The sequence below is a fragment of the Pristiophorus japonicus genome, chromosome 3, assembly GCF_044704955.1.
Source record: "Pristiophorus japonicus isolate sPriJap1 chromosome 3, sPriJap1.hap1, whole genome shotgun sequence".
NCBI classification, from domain to species: Eukaryota; Metazoa; Chordata; class Chondrichthyes; family Pristiophoridae; genus Pristiophorus; species Pristiophorus japonicus.
The window spans coordinates 195,880,357-195,900,076 of NC_091979.1; the positions used below are offsets into that span (position 1 = coordinate 195,880,357).

General features: G+C 45.2%; 1 protein-coding gene across 4 annotated transcripts in view; it reads left to right on the forward strand.

The window, feature by feature from the left end:
* The window catches only part of mdh1b (malate dehydrogenase 1B, NAD (soluble)), an 80,822-nt gene that overhangs the window by 11,931 nt on the left and 49,171 nt on the right, over positions 1 to 19,720 (forward strand). For all 4 annotated transcript variants that reach the window (XM_070876178.1, XM_070876181.1, XM_070876179.1 and 1 more), the window contains exons 3-6: positions 1,517 to 1,651; positions 9,762 to 9,904; positions 14,551 to 15,050; positions 15,718 to 15,859. In XM_070876178.1, the coding sequence (XP_070732279.1) occupies positions 1,517 to 1,651; positions 9,762 to 9,904; positions 14,551 to 15,050; positions 15,718 to 15,859 (920 nt within the window). The remainder of the gene's footprint in view (positions 1 to 1,516; positions 1,652 to 9,761; positions 9,905 to 14,550; positions 15,051 to 15,717; positions 15,860 to 19,720) is intronic.

Consider the following 19,720-nt stretch of genomic DNA (forward strand, 5'->3'; position numbering starts at 1 on the left):
ATTTAGTTATGGTAATGGAAGCATTTGAGAGTGAGCAATCACCTGTGACCGCCCAACAGATTAGAACCTGGACGAGCCAGGACCCCTTACTGTCCTTAGTAAAAAAACTGTGTGTTCCACGGGAGTTGGTCTAGTGTCCCATTAGAGTGCAGAAAGAAATAAAGCCGTACCAGCGGCACAGAGATGAAATGTCCATACAGGCAGACTGCCTCCTATGGGGTAATCGGGTAGTGGTGCCAAAAAAGGGCAGGGACACTTTCATTAGTGACTTCCACAGTACCCACCCAGGCATTGTAATGATGAAAGCAATAGCCAGATCTCCCACGTGTGGTGGCCCGGTATCGATGTGAACTTAGATTCCTGCTTATTACCGCACAAGACCCACTCGCTCACTAGGGTTCCCCCGGCTGAACTGCTCATGAAAAGGGCACTCAAGACAAGGCTCTCGTTAGTCCACCCTGATCTACACGAATAGGTAGAGAGCAGGCGGCTTCAACAGAATACTTCTTATCGCGCAAATGTGTCACGCGAAATCGAGATTAATGATCCTGTATTTGTGTTAAACTATGGACAAGGTCCCAAGTGGCTTCCCGGCACTGTCGTGGCCAAAGAGGGGAGTAGGGTGTTTCAGGTCAAACTTTCAAATGGACTCGACCTGCAGGAAACACTTGGACCAAATCAAACTCAGATTCACGGACTATAAAGAACAACCCACAATAGACTCTACCTTTTTCGACCCTCCAACACACACACAAGTGGCAACCGACCCAGCGGTTGACCACGAAGCAGAACCCATCACCTGCAGCAGCCCAGCAGGACTCACCACACCCATCAGCCCGGCAAGGCCAGCTGCGCAGCAGCCCAGCGAGGGCCCAACAAACGACTCACCAAAACCAGCATTTGCACCGAAATGATCAACCAGGGAAAGGAAGGTCCCAGATCGACTCGCATTGTAAATAGTTACACTATTGACTTTCGGGGGGGGGGGGGGGGGAGTGTTGTTATATATGTAAACCTGTAAATACATTGTTTACCCGCCAGAGGGCTCATCCCCTGGAGTCTCCAGGGATCCCACAATCTCTTGGAAGCACCTGTACATAAGGAGGCCTTACAGGCTGGAGAGACACTCTGGAGACCTGAATAAAGGACTACGGTCATAACTCACTTTGAGCTCACAGTATCTGCTCAGATTCTTTATGCAAGATATAACAGGTGGGATGTGCCCCGGAGCGGTAGCGGCCTAGATTATGTTTGTGCAGCCCAGAAGAGCACTCAATAAGGCGAATGCAAAAGGGCACCACCTAGATTTCAGTTGGGCTTATGAATAATTGAAAAATTTCGGCTTGGGTGTAATAAAATAGAAAGAGTTTTTGCTCCATCGTACAGGTACATTCTCTCACATTGATTTTGGTTGGTGTTTAATATTGTGCTTCCCCATTGTTACAAATGACTCAGTTTGACCTTGAGAACCAAGAAAGCAAATACATTTCATGTCTGCATGTTTGTGTTTCTCCAGTCATGGCTTCAAAAGTTATGCAGTGCAAATGACTGGACGCATCAACACTCCCCAATTGTATGGCGAGAGCTTGTGGACCGTGGAGGAAAGGGATTACTGTTGGGTGGATTCAATGATTTTATGGAGTATGCACAGGTAGGTTTTATAAAAGAGATGCTTTGGTGTCTGAAGAGCCATTGGCAAGTTGGAAATGTGTTGGAAAAGGTATTCATTCTTTTTGTCTGAGGTGTTTCTGAATATGGATGTGCTAAATTGTATGAGGATTTTTGAAAAGGGGCAGGATAATGTCTAATTCTAGCAGTTGTAGCCCTCTTTTTTTTAATTTTGTAGAATAAGTCTCTTTGTGTGGGTAACAAATTATCTAAAAGATTGGTCCCTTAGAGGATGAGGCAGAAGAAATTATTATGGGGAATAAGGAAATGCACCCGCAACCGCTGAGGATCCGCTGGAAATGTATGTTTTCTGGGCAATTCCTCCAGAACCGCCCATCTGCCATCCAGGTTCTGCCTGGCGCGGGATCTGCCAGTGTGACGTCATACCGCCTACCTATGCCGGATGCTGCAAATCGGCCATTTTGGCGAAGGATGCTGGTCTCCGATTGACCTGCCGCCCGCCAGAAGGACTGCTCGCAAAAAGCAGGTCTGATCTGGCCGCGTGTCGGGCAGCAGGGAGAAGGGATCCGAGTGCTGCAGCGCTGCATATCGCGGCCATGGTGCAGATACTGGACCATTATGAGTGGGACTGCTGGAAAAAAGTTAGGTAAATTTTGCTTCATTTTATTGCTGATGGTCATGTTTAATTTGGATGTAATAAAAGCGACTGAAATGCGTCTAGGCTATTGGAAACTTTTTTCTTTGATCTTGAGGAAAGACCTTCATTGAGAAGCCCAATGGCGAAGACAAAATAGTTATGAATAAGTGAAAAGTCACATTTTGTCCATCCAAGCTGATTAATTAATTCTGTGACACAGTCCTTCAAGAAGTTCTTCGGGAAGCACTACATATCACATCGAGGGTGAGAGAGTTAGGGTTAGAATGATCTATTGTAAGCCTGAGACAGCTGCAGACTCTGACAACATTTGTATGGGAGGAAAAGGGTATAAAGTTACAGCTATTCAACTTTAGGGGCAGCGCGATTACAGACCAAACTGAGGAAGGACTACGGTCAATAAAACACGGCAAGAGACAAGTGCAGCAGTGACTCAGTGGCCTACCGTTGAGGTTTCAGCGACTAGACTGTTACTATCGCCTTGTTAATGTGTCTTTCTTTGTACTGCAAGGAAACTACTTCATAAAATCTGTTCTGATCCCAACATGCATTGTTGTGGTGAATGACATATGTCTTTTCTGAGAGATATAATTAATCTGACACATCGAATAACCCTCACAGCACATAAAACGTGTTGCGATGGCTTGATGACAATACCCATTATACAGTGCAGTCATTTGTGGATGGGAAGATATTCCTGATAAAGCAGATGACTTGAGGGACAGATGTGTGTTTCTCACAAGGCACCACATATGATGTTAAAATCAGACACTCACCAAGAGAGGGTCAACAATGTGAGTGTATTTACAAGTGCACAATAACAAAGGTTACATAACATTATTACATTTACAAACACACCACCAACACCCACCCCTCTACCCGGCACCACCACCTCGCCCCACCCCCCCCCACCCCCCACCCTTGAAGCGATGCCCAAGCTTCTCTTCCTAACTCCGCCTAAACCCTGGCGTCCCGCTCCCCTGGCCTCTGGTTGATGAGGTTATGCACAAGGGCAGCGGGATGTCTGCAGACGTTTGCATCTTGGTGAGAAGGCAGGGGGCGCGGCCGAAGGTGTTGGGATCTTCTGCTCCTCCGGACTTGTCTGCCTTGAGGGTGTGGGATTGGGTTGAACTGCGCATCCAGCAGCCATCTCTTGCCTCATCGCCTCAACGGTCTCGATTGTGCGCTCCAACACAGTGATGAGCCGATCCATCTTGTCGTCATGCTGCTGGGTGAAGGTGGCCATGCTGGCAGCTATCCCAGTCATGGTCTGGAGCATATCGCGACCTATCTGCATGCTTGTCCGTGATAGCTGGACCATCTCCAGAATTGCAGAGAGTCGTGGTGAATCCTCAGGTGGATGCTCGCTCCTGGTGTGTTCTGGCACCTTGCTTGCCTTCGCGCCACGGCCTCTGCGTTTGGTTGAGCTTGAGTTTGCCAGTGTGGAGTCCGTTCCAAACCCCAGGAACTCTGAGGCCGACGCTGAGGTTTTGCTGACACATGGCTCACATGGCAGGAGGCTGCTGTCATCCTGTTCCTGCTCCTGGAGTTCAAGGGGCTCAAAGACAGGCCTTTCTCCCTGCTCTCTATCCTCTTCTTCGTGGCTCAAGGTGGTGGAGGCTTGCCATGATCACCCCTGGTGAGATCTTTGTACCTGCGCTTCACTTCCGTCACAAGCTCCTCCAATTCCTGCTCATTAAACCATGGAGCTCTGGGCCTGGTTTTGCCAGTATTTCTGGCCACTCATCATCAATGATGAAACGAATGGCTGCTCAACAGTTTGTGTGTCTCAATTTCTCCAATTACCCCCTCTCCAACCTCCAACTCCGTCCTCTCAAGCCTTCAACTCGCTCCTCTCCAACCTCTCACACTCACAGGTGGAATAAAATGTTGTGCCTTTATGCGCATGAGCAGTATAGCAATCAACTTCAAATGGCCCTGAAATGCCGACCGTCGGAAGACAAAAACTACACAAAAAGAAGTCTCGCGCATGCGCATTGGAGGCCCTCCGAAGATCCCCGAGTGGAGAGGCCTCCAACTGCCGCACACTGATGATGCCGGTCGCTCACTCCCACGCCTGCTCGGTGACTGCCGCTGATGCTGCCGCCCATACAACGGAGCTGAAAATGGCTCCCGACAGGACCCAGTGGCAGGCAGGCGGCAAAAAGGTTGGTGCCGCCCAGGTGCCGCTGAGAAATGGGCGACGATCAAATTTGGCCCCCAAGAGTCTAATGAGGGTGAGGAACTTAATGTAAATCATATAAGTAGAGAAAAAGTACTAGAGAAATTAATGGGACTAAAATCCGAAAAATCCCCTGGACCTGACGGCATCCTAGGGTTCTAAAAGAGGTGGCTGCAGAGATAGTGGATGCATTGGTTTTGACCTTTCAAAATTCTCTAGATTCCAGAACGGTCCCAGAAGGTAGCCAATGTAACACTGCTATTCAAGAAAGGAGGGAGAGAGAAAACGGGGAGCTACAGACCAGTTAGCCTGGCATTGGTCATCGGGAAAATGCTGAAGTCCATTGTTAACGAAGCGCTATCAGGGCATTTAGAAAATCATAACATGATTAGGCATGGTTTTAAGATAGGGAAATCATGTTTGACAAATTTATTAGAATTTTTTGAGAATGTAACTAGCAGGGTGGATAAAGGGGAACCAGTGGATATAGTACAGGTTAAACCTCCCTTATCCAGAACTCCCTTATCCAGAACTACCCTCATCCAGAATAATTCCCAGCCATCGGGTGACGCATGCGCAGAACTCTGACATGAACAAATTGAAGTCCTTCCTCGCTGCCGACTCCCACAATCACTGGCCTGACCCCACGATCCACCGCCCCCTCAAGATATCTCTGCCACAATCCCAGCCCCAAGCCAGCCAGTCCCGATATCCCCTTGCTCAGTACCTGTACCATCTAATTTAATGTGACCTCCCTTTGTCCGGAAAAATCCCTTATCCAGAACAGGCCAGGTCCCAAGGGTTCCGGATAAGGGAGGTTCAACCTGTATATTTGGATTTCCAAAAGACATTCGATAAGGTGCCACATAAAAGATTATTACACAAGATAAGGGCTCATGAGATTGGAGGTAATGTATTAGCATGGATAGAGGATTGATTAACGGACAGAAAACAGAGAGTAGGGATAAATGCGTCTTTTTCAGATTGGCAGACTGTAACTAGTGGGGTACCACAAGGATCAGTGTTTGGGCCTCAGCTACTTACAATCTATATTAATGACCTAGATGAAGGGACCGAGTGTAATGTATCCATGTTTGCTGACAATACAAAGCTAGGTGGGACAGTAAGCTGTGAGGAGAACACAAAGTGTCTGCAAAGGGATATAGACAGACTCAGTGAGTGGGCAGTAAGGTGACAGATGGAGTGTAATGTAGGGAAATATGAGGTTATTCACTTTGGTAGGACGAATAGAAAAACAGAATATTTTTTAAATGGTGATAAATTTTTAAATGTTGGAGTTCAGAGAGATTTTGGTATCCTTGTGCAAGAAACACAGAAAGCTAGCATGCAGGTACAGCAAGCAATAAGGAAGGCAAATGGCATGTTGTCCTTTTTTGCAAGGGGGTTGGTATAAGAATAAGGGGGGCCGAAATTACTCCTTCCGAAAAGGCCTCTAGTCGCCTGAAAGCGGGGCGGTGTGGAATGGCCACCGAGTCTCCGCAGAAGGGCTGCCATTTTAAACATTGTCCTTCCTCAGGGTCAGAGCAGTGTAGGGTGTAGCGATGAGCCTCTGACGAGCAGTCCTTGCAGCCGCAACATTGTCAGGCTGCCTCCTCCTCGGCTGAAGCTCCTCGTCTTCCTCCTCATCGTCACGTCCTCCTGAAGTGGATCATCCATCCCTTCTGGTAATGGCTGCCCCCTCATGATGGCCAGGTTCTGCAGCATGCAGCACACAACGGTGAAGATGGACACTCTATCACCCTAGGTGAGTGCTAAATGCCACTCCAGAGTGGTCAAGGCAGCGGAACCGCTGCTTCAGAACCTTGATAGTTTGCTCTATTTTGGTCCTGGTTGCAATATGGCCAGTGTTGTAGCGCTGCTCGGTAGATGTGGTGAGATTGCGGAGGATGAAGGCATCGTGACAGCTGCCAGGATAGTGCGCATTGACAGCAAGGATCATCTGCCTGTGGTTGCAGAGCAGTCGAACGTTGAGGGAGCGGTAGCTCTTTCGATTGCAAAACACCTCTCCATTGTATGGTGGGGTCTGCAATGCCACATGCATACAATCAATGGCCCCCTGAACCATGGGGAAGTCCACTATTCTAGCAAAGCCACGGGAGCACTCATCCAAGTCTTGCCTGGACATACTGAACGTTATGTAGTCCATGCATTGGCTGTAGAGAGCGTCAGTCACCTGGCGAAAGCAGCAATGCACTGCAAACTGCGAGATATTGCATATATCACCTACAGGAGACTGGAAGGAGCCAGTAGCATAGAAGTTGAGGGCTACTGTCACTTTCACTGATACTGACAGCGAGGTCCTGGTGCCAATGTCAGCTTCGAGGTATGTCAGCAGGAGGTGACAGAGCTCCGTGACCATCTCCTTGCGGAAAAGCACCCGGGGAGCGCTAACGGGATGCAACCGACTTTTCTTCCTAGGTCGGCGTATCTGGCCATTCCCGAAAAACCTTCTGGGCACTTAAGAAAACCAGCTCACATTGAGAAATCGATGCTGAAAGACAACATTGTTTTTAAATCGAAGATTTTGGAGAGAGTCAAGAACACTGTCAAAATCAATAATAAAGTTCAACCTTTTTTACCTGTCAACGTAGTAAATGGAAGTATGTTGGATTTCAGATGTTTTCTCTTTTTTTTTTACTCACTCACACGCCACCACCTAACATCTTGAAAGCAGGGCTGGAGGATCGTAGCGTTGGTCGGCAGAGTCAGCCCCACGGCTGGACACAGGGACTCAGAGTTTAGCTAGAAAACAAGCCATTGAGAGGGGGTAGCGGGGGAGGAGAGGGACAGAGCGAGGTGCCGATTGGAGGGCTGCGAGCCCGGGGAGCGAGGTGCCGATCGGAAGGCTTCTGAAGACTGCAATGAGTGGGGGTGGGGGGAGGGAAAGAGAAGGGGAGAACTCATGACTGCAATTAGTTAATGGGAGAGAGAGAAGTCACAAGACTGCAAGTAGTTAAGGGGGGTGAGGTGGAGAGGAGACGTCATAAGACTGAAATTAGTTAAGTGGGGAGAGTGCGGAGAAGTCACAAGATCTTTGGGTGTGGTCCATCCACACAGACCTTTGGGAGAGAGAACTGCAAACCTGTCCTGCCTGCTGTCCTGCCCTTTTGAGCTTCTTTCAAAGGTTAAATTTAAGTATGTGGGCAATACTGACAATGCCATACCTTATCCGAGCCTTCTGCATCATGGTGCTACATAAGAGACAATTGATTTGACATCATCATATCTGTTATATATTTAATCCTTTGTAATTTGCATTACACCTGACCACCAGAAGGCCCACCTGTTGGAGTCCCAACGGATCCCAGCATCCCTTGGGAGCACAGTATATAAGCAGATCACCCACGAGGTATCTGCACTCTGGAACCTTAATAAAGGAGCTAAGGTCACACTTGCTCATTAAACACAGTACTCTGTCTCACCATTTATTAGGAGTGTTACAGCACCAGGAACAACATAGCCTGTAGGGTGTTGGACAGGAGACCTTACCCACTTCGGGGATATTGAGACAGGTGTTCGTACCTCCACCTGTGTGATGCAGACTCTGTCAGAAAGCTGCGTTTCCGCAAAGAAGTTGTGAGAGAGATCTGTGAGTTGGTCAAAGCAGACTTACAACCGAGAAACATCAGGAGAACTGCTTTGTCAGTTGAAGTGAAGGTTACAGCTGCACTTTCATTCTATGCCTCTGGCTTGTTTCAAGCTACAACTGGAGATGTGTGCGCCATCTCTCATCATGCAACGCACGTCTGCATTCGCCAGGTGACAGCTGCACTGTATGCGCGTAGGAATGACTTCATAAAGTTACCCATGACCGCACAAGCAATCCATGACAGGGCTGTGGGCTTCTCCAGGATTGTTGGTTTCCCAAAGGTACAGGGCTGCATTGATTGTACCCACATCGCCTTACCAGCACCTTTGGGGATTCCGAAATATACAGGAAGTTTGGTGTGAATGGGGCTGAGCTTGGGCCTGTGTGCCTTCTTCCCCCACAACCTGTCGGAGGCTGTTTTACTCATTATAGACTGACTTGCCCCCATGTCCAGCTCCATAGATATTGGAATACCATTCAGTTCAACTTTCAACATTATTGGTGGGCACTTCGTCGTGAACGTGTGTATCCCGTACACCTCTGCCTCCTCAGTACGAGTTTCCAATGCCATCTGATCCACTGTGGATCGATCTTCCTCTGTAACGTGGTGGTTTGCAGGGTTTGCAGCTCGTCTGCAAATATGTTGGAGGTGTCCCATTGTTCTGCAGCCATTGCACGAATAGTGCTTAAAGCGGCATTGATGGGGCAGATAATCACTCCCGCAGCGCCAACTGTTAACTGCCTCACATTAACAGATGATGGCAGACTCTGGGTCAATTGAAGTCGTGCCACAGCAGCCAGTGTATACGTTCTGCCCTGTACATTTCTGCTCAAAACCGATGTACTTTATGCACAGTACTGGCCGAAACTTCTTTGCTCTGTGAAATCTGCTTGGTGTTGTCGCTGGTGGACATAAATGCCTGGGCTATCGTTATGGCTTTACTCAAATTCGGAGTTTCTACAGTCAACAGTTTGCGAAGGATTGTCTCATGTCCGATGCCCAGTACAAAAAAAGTCTCTGAGCATTTGTTTTAGGAATCCCTCAAACTCACAATGTCCTGCAAGGTGCCTTAGTTCGGTGACGTAGATCACCACTTCCTGGCCCTCCGATCGTTAACATGTGTAAAACTGATATCTCGCCATCAAAACGCTTTCCTTAGGATTGAGGTGCTCCCGGACCAGCGTACACAGTTCTTCGTAGGATTTCTCTGTTGGTTTTGCCGGGGCCAGGAGATTCTTCATGAGGCCATAGCTTGTTGCCCCACAGACAGTTAGGAGGATCGCCCTTCATTTGGTCGTGTTCTCATCCCCTTCCAGCTCGTTGGCCACGAAGTATTGGTCGAGTCTCTCCACAAAGGCCTCCCAATCGTTCCCCTCTGAAATCTTCTCCAGGATGCCGACTGTTCTTTGCATTTTCACTCGGTTGTTCATTACCTCGTCACCAATTGTTATGCTCATAATAAATGGTTAGACTGAGTACTGTGTGTAATGAGCAAGTGTGACCTTAGCTCTTTTATTAAGGTTACAGAGTGCAGGTACCTCGTGGGTGCTTATATACTGTGCTCCCAAGGGATGCTGGGATCCCTTGGGACTCCAACAGGTAGGCCCTCTGGTGGACAGGTGTGATGCAGATTACAAGGGATTAAATACATAACACTTTGCTTGCCTGCTTGTTTCAACTTTAGGGTTATTATGGTTTTACTTCTGATATGATGACTGAACTCATGATCAAGACTGCAAAGGAGAACTTGAAGGCTAACCAAAACCAGTTGGAAGAAGAATTATCCTACAAGAATCTGATTAAACCAATATCAATCTGGATTAGTGGGTAAGTAATTTATTTTTTTTCTCATAGCCATCACTATTAATTACATAGAATTACATAGAATATACAGCACAGAAACAACCAGTCCATGCCAGCACTTATGCTCCACTCAAGACTCCTCCCGTTTTTCCTTATCTAACTATCAGCATAGCCCTCTATTCCCTTCTCCCTCATATGATTATCTAGCATCCCATTAAATGCATCTATACTATTCACCTCAACCACTCCATGTTGTAGCTAGTTCCTTATACTTACTGTAATGTATTTGTTATATGGGTTCTTTGCTTAAGAATTCATAGCAACACATTGCTAATAAAAACTAGTTGGTTTCTTGACAAATGTTTAACAATCACACTATATTTTACCAGTTCCTTCACTAGGCTCACAACTACATACCTCATTGTGGATGACCTAGACTCAACTGACTGGGGTTTTATTGAGTCTTGTGAATATCAGGTGAATGGCTAAGCCACTCACAATGCAACAGGTCTATAAACCTGTGACATACTTACAGGTGCATACATTATACTTACCAATCTCTGGGTAAAGAAGAATTTTTTGAATTCCCTATTGATTTCTTGGTGATTATCTTATATTGATGGCCTCTGGTTTTGTTCTTCCCCACACGTGGAAACACTCTCTTTGTGTCTACTCTATCAAAACCTTTAATAATTTTAAAGAGCTCAATTAGGTCACCCCTTCTCAAGAAAAAAGAGACCCAGCCTGTACATCCTTTCCTGATAGGTATAACCTCGCATTTCTGGTACCATTCTTATAAATATTTTGTGCACCCTCTCCTGTGCCTCTATATCCTTTTTATAATATGGCGACCAGAATTATACACAGTACTCCAAATATGGTCGATACAAGTTTAGCATAAATTCTCTACTTTTCAATTCTGTCCCGCTAGAAATAAACCCTATTATTTTTTTTAAAAGGCCTTATTAACCTGCGTTGCTACTTTTAGTGACGTGTATTTGATACCTTTGTTTCTCTACCCCATTTAGATTCTTATTTTCCAAGTAATATGTGATCTGATTTTTCTTATCAAAATTTAAAACCTCATACTTATTAATGTTAAAATTCATTTTCCAATCGTATGCCCATTCTGCAAGTTTATTAATGTCTTCTTGCAATTTGTTGCAGCCCTCCCCACTCCAGCCCAAATTTGGTGTCATCTGTAAATTTAGAAATTATATTTCTGATTCCGAAGTCTAAATCGTTAATATAAATTGTGAACGTCAGTGGTCACTGAACCTTATGGGACCCCACTTTCCACCTTCTGCCACTCTGAATAGCTACTCTTTACCTTTGCTCTCTGCTTTCTGTCTTGAAGTAAGCTAGCTATCCATTCTGCTACTTGTCCCCAGACTCCGCATGCTCTGACCGTATTCATTAATCTATTATGTGGCACCTTGTAGAAGGCCTTTTGGAAATCTGGATAAATTACATCTCTGCATTACCCTTGTCTACTCTCTCTCTGTTACCTCTTCAAATAATTTAGTGATGTTGGTCAGCAAGATTTTACCTTTCGAAATCTGTGCTGACTATTCATTTATATGTTTGGTTTCTAGCTGTTTTTCTATTTTCTCCTTTAGTCGGGATTCCATTATTTTTCCTCCCACTGACGTTAAGCTGCCTGGTCTATAGTTCCCTGGACATGTTCTATCTCCCTTCTTAAATATAGATATTATGTTAGCTATCCGCCAGTCCTCTGGCACTACACCTTTTTCGCATGAATTATTAAATATATGTAATAGTGCCGCGGCTAGCTCTTCACTACATTTTTTAAAATAATCCGTTGTTTCTCTTAGCCTCCTTCAGTGCATTTTTCCTCATAATTGTCAGTGTTTGACTATTGCATACTTCTCGGAATTTTCACTACCGTGTTGGTTTCTCATTGCTGTTCTACTGTGTATTGTATTACTTGTGACATAACATTACCATGACCATTAAGAAAATGATCAAATTAAAATGGTAATTTTTCCTTTTATGGAGTTAATATGCCGAGAATTACACTTCACCAAAAACTGAATATATAAAAATATGAGCCTACATATTAGTGCTTCTGACATCAGCTCAGAAATGCTCAACATATTTTTGTGACATTGCTTTACTATTTTAACTTGGACATTAACCAATTTCAAATAAAGGGTTTAATATCTCCATTAAAATATCGGGAAAAGTAATGTCATATGAATTTGATGCTATAATTCCTAGACTCTGATGTCCATCAGCCCAGTTTATTTTCGAAAATGCTACTCGGGAAGCACTTTTTTTTTCAATTTGTTCCTGGGATGTGGGTGTCGCTGGCAAGGCCAGCATTTATTATCCATCCCTAATTACTCATGAGAAGATTGTGATGAGACGTCTTCTTGAACCTATGCAGTCCGTGTGGTGAAGGAACTCCCATAATACTGTTTGGGAGGAAGTTTCAGCATTTTGACCCAGCGACAATGAAGGAATGGCGATATATGTACAAGTCAGGATGGTGTGTGACTTGGAGGTGATGTTGTTCCCAAGCACCTGCTGCCCATGTCCTTCTAGGTGATAAAGGTCGTGGGTTTGGGAGGTGCTGTCGAAGAAGCCTTGGTGAGTTGCTGCAGTGCATCTTGTAGAATGGTACACAATGTAGCCATGGTTTGCCGGTGGTGGAGGGATTGAATGTTTAAGGTGGCGGATGGAGTGCCATTCAAGCAGGCTGCTTTGTCCTGGATGGTGTCAAACTTCTTGAGTGTTATTCTTCTGTTTGTATAAGCACAGGGAAGAGAGGCATGCTTCAGTTTTTGAGTGTATTCAGTAATGTTCCCACTAAGCTGCTCTCTGCTGATCGTTCCAGCCTGGGACTGGCTTTTCCAATATTAGGTTTTGCGCATGCTTTTTTTCCTATCAGTGCGGCAGCTTCCCATCGGGAAATTCAGTAGGCCTCCTGAGCTCCCGCCCGAGGATGAGTGTGCAACGTCACTTTTTGGTGGTGCTTTCTCATCTTTGCAAGTAAAAACTGAATTTAGGACTTTGAGGTTGCACTTTACGCCCGGCACTAAAATTAGCACTCTGGCGGTGACACCGCCTCAAAAATGGTGATACCGAATTTCAACCCCGATATTTTTACTGTGTAAAAGATAAATTCTAAAACATATATGCTTTTTAAAATGTATTTTCAAGCCACATTAGCAAGTGCTTAACAACTCAATTGTAGTATTGTAGCACTTTGTAAATGCTATGGAAAAATGTTTGCCACTGCATGGAGTCTTCAGCCTTGCTCTTACATTTCTAGCTCCATTTTCTAACGTTGTAATCCTTTAGCAATCTTCTGGCTCCCAGATTTAAAGTGGCATTAATGATATTCGGGAGTTTGTGAGAAAATTCACTGCCTAGAACTGCAAAGGAAATATTACAAGAACTCCATTTCAGAGTCGTCATTTTGGTTATAGAAGGAAGTATTGTGATTTTGTTTTTGTGCTTCCATATTTGTTTCTGAAACAAAATGTAAAAATGCATCTCAGTATAACTGCTTCCTCTCCCTTCCTCTCATGTAGGTAGTGCAGTTGCTTGTGCCCCTTTCCATTGTGTTGCTCAAGTGGCCATTCTCATGTGTCAGGTCAAACAGAAAGTGTTGGCAGACTATTCAACTAACAGGGGGAAGGTTTGACATTTTCCTCATCCAACATTTTCATGTGCGTAGTTGTATTTACTGGGATTGTATTCCCTTGAATATAGAAGAGTAAGGGATGATCTAATTGAGGTGTTTAAGATGATTAAAGGAGTTAATGGGGTAGATAAAGATAAACTATTTCCTTGGTGGGGGGAGTCCAGAATAATCAGGCATTGGCTTAAAATTAGAGTTAGACAGTTCAGGGATGATGTCAGCTAGCATTTCTTCACACATAGGGTAGTAGAAATCTGGAACTTCTCTTCCCCCAAAAAGCTATTGAGGCTGGGATCAATTGAAAGTTTCAAAACTGAGAATGATAGATTATTGTTAGGTAAGGTTATTCAGGCGAGTAGATGAAGTTAAGATACAAATCAGCCATGATCTAATTGAATGGTGGAACAGGCTTGAGAGGACGAATGGCCTCCTCCTGATCCTACGTTTGAAACAGAAATTATTCTAAAGTGATCAGGAGCAGGAATCCTGGCTGATTTCCCATCACCCCACTCCTCCCCTTGCTAGCCTGGGAACATTAAAAGCACTTATATTGTTTCCATTGTTGCTCCAGGGAGATCAGTTAACCTCAGGATCAAACCTGTAACTTACCTGATCTATACCGCTCAGTACCACACTGAACAGTAGGCTTTATCCATTGAGCTATCAAGGAAGCTGAGCATAGCAACCTGGCTCCCAGAAGCTGCAATATGTATATACAGCACATAGAAAATGTATTTTTTTCCAGTGAAAGTGGAGATATATCTCAATACTTTGATGATATAAATAGTATATACCACATAGCTATGTAACTTATGGAACCCACTGGGCACAGAATGATTGTGTTTTCATCGTGTAGCTCTTGTACAATTGGTTCCACTCACAATGCTTTATTGCCAAGTGGGTCTCCTACTTTTATAGTAAAAATCATGAATTGAAGTAATCTGTGGACATTGGAGGATCGCTTACATGGTTCATTTATGTGATTTGCTTCATATTTTAGAGCATTGAATCCTGCATGCAATAATCTGATCCCTACCTTGTTAAATGGGGAGCTGTTTGGTGAAGGAAAAGTGGTCAGCTTACACCTGCTGGACACTGAAAGCTCCCCAGAGAAATTGTACGGCATACAAATGGAGATTGAAGATATGGCCTGGCCCCTGCTCCATAAAGTAACAGTGCAACATACCCTAAGAAAGGCTTTCATGGATGCCGAGGTCATCATTGTTCTCAACGATATCGTGCCAGGCGAAAATCGATCAATTGAAGACTGCTACAAAGAAATGGCCTCTGTCTATCAAGACCTTGCCGTTAAGATTGACACCTTTGCAAAATCCAGTGTCCGTGTGCTTGTGGCCGGCGAGTACATCTTGAATATGAAAACACACTTCCTCATGAGTAATACATTTTCTATTGATCATAGTAATTTTGTAGCAGTGCCAACTCAGTTGGAAGGAGAAGTCAAAGCACAGCTAGCTAAGAAGATGAATGTGAATACACAAGGTGGGTGCGTTTTACACTTTATTGCCTCTTTCAAACCTCTCTGCTCCCTCATACAGATGCTTCCCTCCACAGAGTCATATCCATGGCTGCAAATCACTTGATTAATTAACATAAAGAGTTGAAAACTTCCGCAATATGAATTTTATCCCATTTATGGAACTAAGCAGAGCTCATCCATGACTCTGGCACCTGTGAATGATCAAATCAGCCATTTCAGGAACATAAGTTACATTTCTCAAGCATCCTTCCTCTCTATCTGCCCTGCAAATCCTGCGGCAGCATTAAAGCGATAGAGAGCAAGCAGTTCAGCTATCCAACCTTTTATCTTGACTCTTGTGCTGAGGGCACAGAGTGTTCCCTAGGGGCAGGAAGCCATGAAAATTGGCTGTTATTTGTGGCCCACAGGGCTATGTGATGTGCTTCTAAGTGACCCATTAAAATAGAAACACTGATGAACTAGAGTATCAGCAACTTTTTGAACGTAGGCTGATCGAAAAATTAAATGCCCCCTTGTCTTCTATACATTATAAATCTGCACGAAGATAGGACTGTTCTTTAGGTTGTCTCTGTATTTCAGCTTGCTATTGAATTAAAACAATTATTTGATGTGCACTTAAGCTTGTTAGTAGTGTTATAAGTGATGGCCCTTTTTCACCCCACTCTGTAGATGTGAAAGACGTGATTGTGTGGGGAAACATCGGCAGGACTACGTACATTGATCTGCATAGAGCACGTGTCCATCGATATGAAAGCTCCATCTGGGGACCACCCGAGTTCTCGCGCCCTGTACTGGAGGTGCTGCAAGATAGGTATGGGAAAGGTTATTGGTAGAGAATTCGTCTGGACATTATGCTGCACTGAAGCCTTTTCTACTGCTCTGCTAGATAACAGTAGAAACAGCTGTTGCAACAGTTTTGACATGCAGGATTGTATAGTTAGGATTATATCATTCAGAATTTTAAAAATTCTGAAAAATAATCTAATAATTTAAATCTTAACCACTGCTTCCGTTTTCTCTCGGACACCAGGTGCTGGTAATGGAGGATGGCTCCACCTGAGCCACTGTCAGTGGAGGAGGTGTGGGCTAATACTTGGGATGGGGATCCCCTATCGATACATGGCTGGCGGGGTGTTCTGCACCCTGAGGTTTTTGTTATTCATTCACAGAATGTGGGCGTCGCTGAGCAGGACTGCATTTATTTCCCATCCCTAATTGCCCTTGAGTGGCTAGGCCATTTCAGAGGACAGTTACAAGTCAATACATTGCTGTGCGTTTGGAGTCACATGTAAGCCCAGACCAGATAAGGCCGGTAGATTTCCTTCCCTAAAGGACATTAGTGAACCAGATGAGTTTTTACGACAATCCAATAGATACATGATCACCATGACTGATACTAGCTTTTTATTCCAGATTAATTGAATTAAATTTAAGTTCCCCAGTGCTGCGCTGGGATTTGATCTTTTATCTCCGGATCATTAGTCCAGGCCTCTGGATTACTAGTCCAGTAACATTACCACTATATTACCGGTAGGGTTGCCAACTCTCGTTGGAGGCATTCCTGGAGATTTGATCATGTGACATTCTGATCACCTGACATCTGACCATGTGATGCCGGATCACGTGGCATCTGATCACATGATCAGTGTTTATATCATTCCCTTTGAAATGAAATTTAAGTCTCTACTTCAATAGCCACATGTGGTGAAGGATCTCACGGTCTAATAATCCTCAGTTCAAGAAGCTTCCTTTCCCCATTGTTTCTTTCAGTGAACATTTTTTGTTCTTTAGTTACCCATTTGCCTACCAATGGACTCAATCTTCACAATTTACCTACAATGAAGCCCCCAAGATTCACTTAGCACTTTATTGGCTGCTCCTCTCTCAGTACTGCTTGCACTCACCACCTTGCTGCTGTTGCTCCCACTCTATGGCAAACCACGTTCCCCAGTCTCCCTGAGCCTCCATTCCCCAATCTCCCCAGTCTCCCTCTCTCCCCATTCCCCAGTCTCCCTCTCTCCCCATTCCCCAGTCTCCCTCTCTCCCCATGCCCCAGTCTCCCTCTCTCCCCATTCCCCATTCCCCAGTCTCTCTCTCTCCCCGAACCCCCATTCCCCAGTCTCCCTCTCTCCCCGAGCCCCCATTCCCCAGTCTCCCTCTCTCCCCATTCCCCAGTCTCCCTCTCTCCCCGAACCCCCATTCCCCAGTCTCCCTCTCTCCCCGAGCCCCCATTTCCCAGTCTCCCTCTCTCCCCATTCCCCATTCTCCCTCTTCTCCCCGAACCCCCATTCCCCAGTCTCCATCTCTCCCCATTCCCCAGTCTCCCTCTCTCCCCGAGCCCCCATTCTCCAGTCTCCCTCTCTCCCCAAGCCCCCACTTCCTAGTTTCCCTCTCTCCCCAAGCTCTCACTTCCCAGTTTCCCTCTCTCCCTGAGCCCCATTTTCCATCTCTTCTCTTCACTCTCAAGCTTCCTAATTCCGGACTCCCCACAGCCAGTCAGGACTCTCTGCCTGGGTTGGCACTGAGCAGCAGCCGGTGACACACTCCTTGGAAAAGGCTGGGAAATGATTCTGATTAAAATGAATAAAAACAGAAAATGCGGGTCAGGCAGCATCTGTGGAGAGAAAATCAGAGTTAATGTTTCAGGTTGATGACCCTTTGCCAGAACTATTTACACTCTATATTAATGACTTGGATGAAGGGACCGAGTGCAATGTAGCCAAGTTTGCTGATGCTACAAAGATGGGTGGGAAAACAAATTGTGAGGAGGACACAAAAAAATCTGCAAAGGGATATAGACATGCTACATGAGTGGGCAAACATTTGGCAGATGGAGCATAATGTGGGAAAATGTGAGGTTATCCACTTTGGCAGAAATAATAGAAAAGCAAATTATGATTGAAATGGAGAAAAATTGCAAGTGCTGCAGTACTGAGAGACCTGGGGGTCCTTGTGCATGAAACATAAAAAGTTAGTATGCAGGTACAGCAAGTAATCAGGAAGGCAAATGGAATGTTGGCCTTTATTGCAATGGGGATAGAGTATAAAAGCAGAGAAGTCCTGCTACAACTGTACAGGATATTGGTGATGCCACACCTGGAGTACTGCATACAATTTTGGTCTCAGTATTTAAAGAAGGATATACTTGCATTTGAGGCTGTTCACAGAAGGTTCACTTGGTTGATTCTGGAGATGAGGGGGGTTGACTTATGAAGATAGGTAGAGTAGGTTGTGCCGATACACATTGGAGTTCAGAAGAATGAGAGTTGATCTGATTGAAAGTTGTAAGATAATGAGGGGGCTCAAAAAGGTGGATGCAGAGAGGATATTTCCATGGATAGGGGAAACTAAAACTAAGGGACATAGGGCTAGATTTTACACTTTTGTGCTTATTGCCCAAAAATGGGCATTATTTCCGGCGTGGGTGGTAAAAATGGGTTTTCAGATCGCCGGCTTCTCGGTCATTCTCAAAGCACCTGGACTCCATTTTTGAAATTGGGCGTTACCGCGAGTGATATGAAATGGGCGGTAACGTTAAATCTTGCTGACCTTCTGCCATAAAGTGTCGTCGTCCTTAGCAACGGCATGGCAATGCTCGATTCCCGCGATTCAGGAGGTCAAGGGTCATCATGACATGCGCAGAAAAGGAGACAGAGAGGGAGCTGAGAGGGACTGATGGCGTGTGGTGTGGCTGCTTTGGGAGGAAGGAGGGAGACTTTAGAGCTTCACAGAAAATAGGGATATAAAAATTGGCTGTTACCAGCCACATATTTGTCTGAATTTGGCCTATAATGGAGGGAGAGGAGGAGGAATCTCAGCATGCTGTGGAGACTGACACTGGAGAGAGCAGTGAGGTAGGAGAGGAGCACATTGGAGGCCGCAAAAGAGCCAGGAGGTTCTCTGATGAGGCAAATGCCTCCCTCCTGCAGGAGGTCGAGTTACACTGGGGTGATTTGACCCAGGGAGGGCGTGGGAAGCCCACCCCAAAGGTCTACCAGAAGATATGGACCGAGATAGCAGAGGTGGTCTCGTCGGCGACCAACGAGGTGCGTGAGGGCAACCAATGCCGCAAATGATGGAACGACCTTGTGGGATCTGCAAGAGTAAGTATTACATTTATTTACATGTACTTAAGTATTTATATAATTTGATTTATAACAGTCATGAGTGATTATCAGCAGATCTGAGGTCTTTCACTTTTACCGGGAATGTTTTACTCAAAGCCTGTGGTCACGCTCCACGTCTTTAGGTAAAGAATGATAATTTTCATAATAATAATGATTTCATCTGTCGGTTATGTGTTGTATCAGTCTCTGTGACAGTACCTAGCAACGATATCACGCAATGATCTCATGCCATGTCGTCCTGTCACCTTTTACCACCACTGAGATGGAGGAGCGGGTGCTCGCACTCGTGGTGAAGCACACCAGGACAGCCACGGAAGCATCTGCAGACCCTGATGCCACGTAAGTAAAGCTTACACCATTGCGTGATGTAAAGTCAATAGATGCCACACCCACTCATATCCGAAAAATCATGTATGATAGATGGTTTCTAAAATTGTCATAGAAATAATGCTGGCCTAATGATAATCATTGCAATGCAAATGTGTTAAGAACATAAGAACATAAGAATTAGGAACAGGAGTAGGCCATCTAGCCCCTCGAGCCTG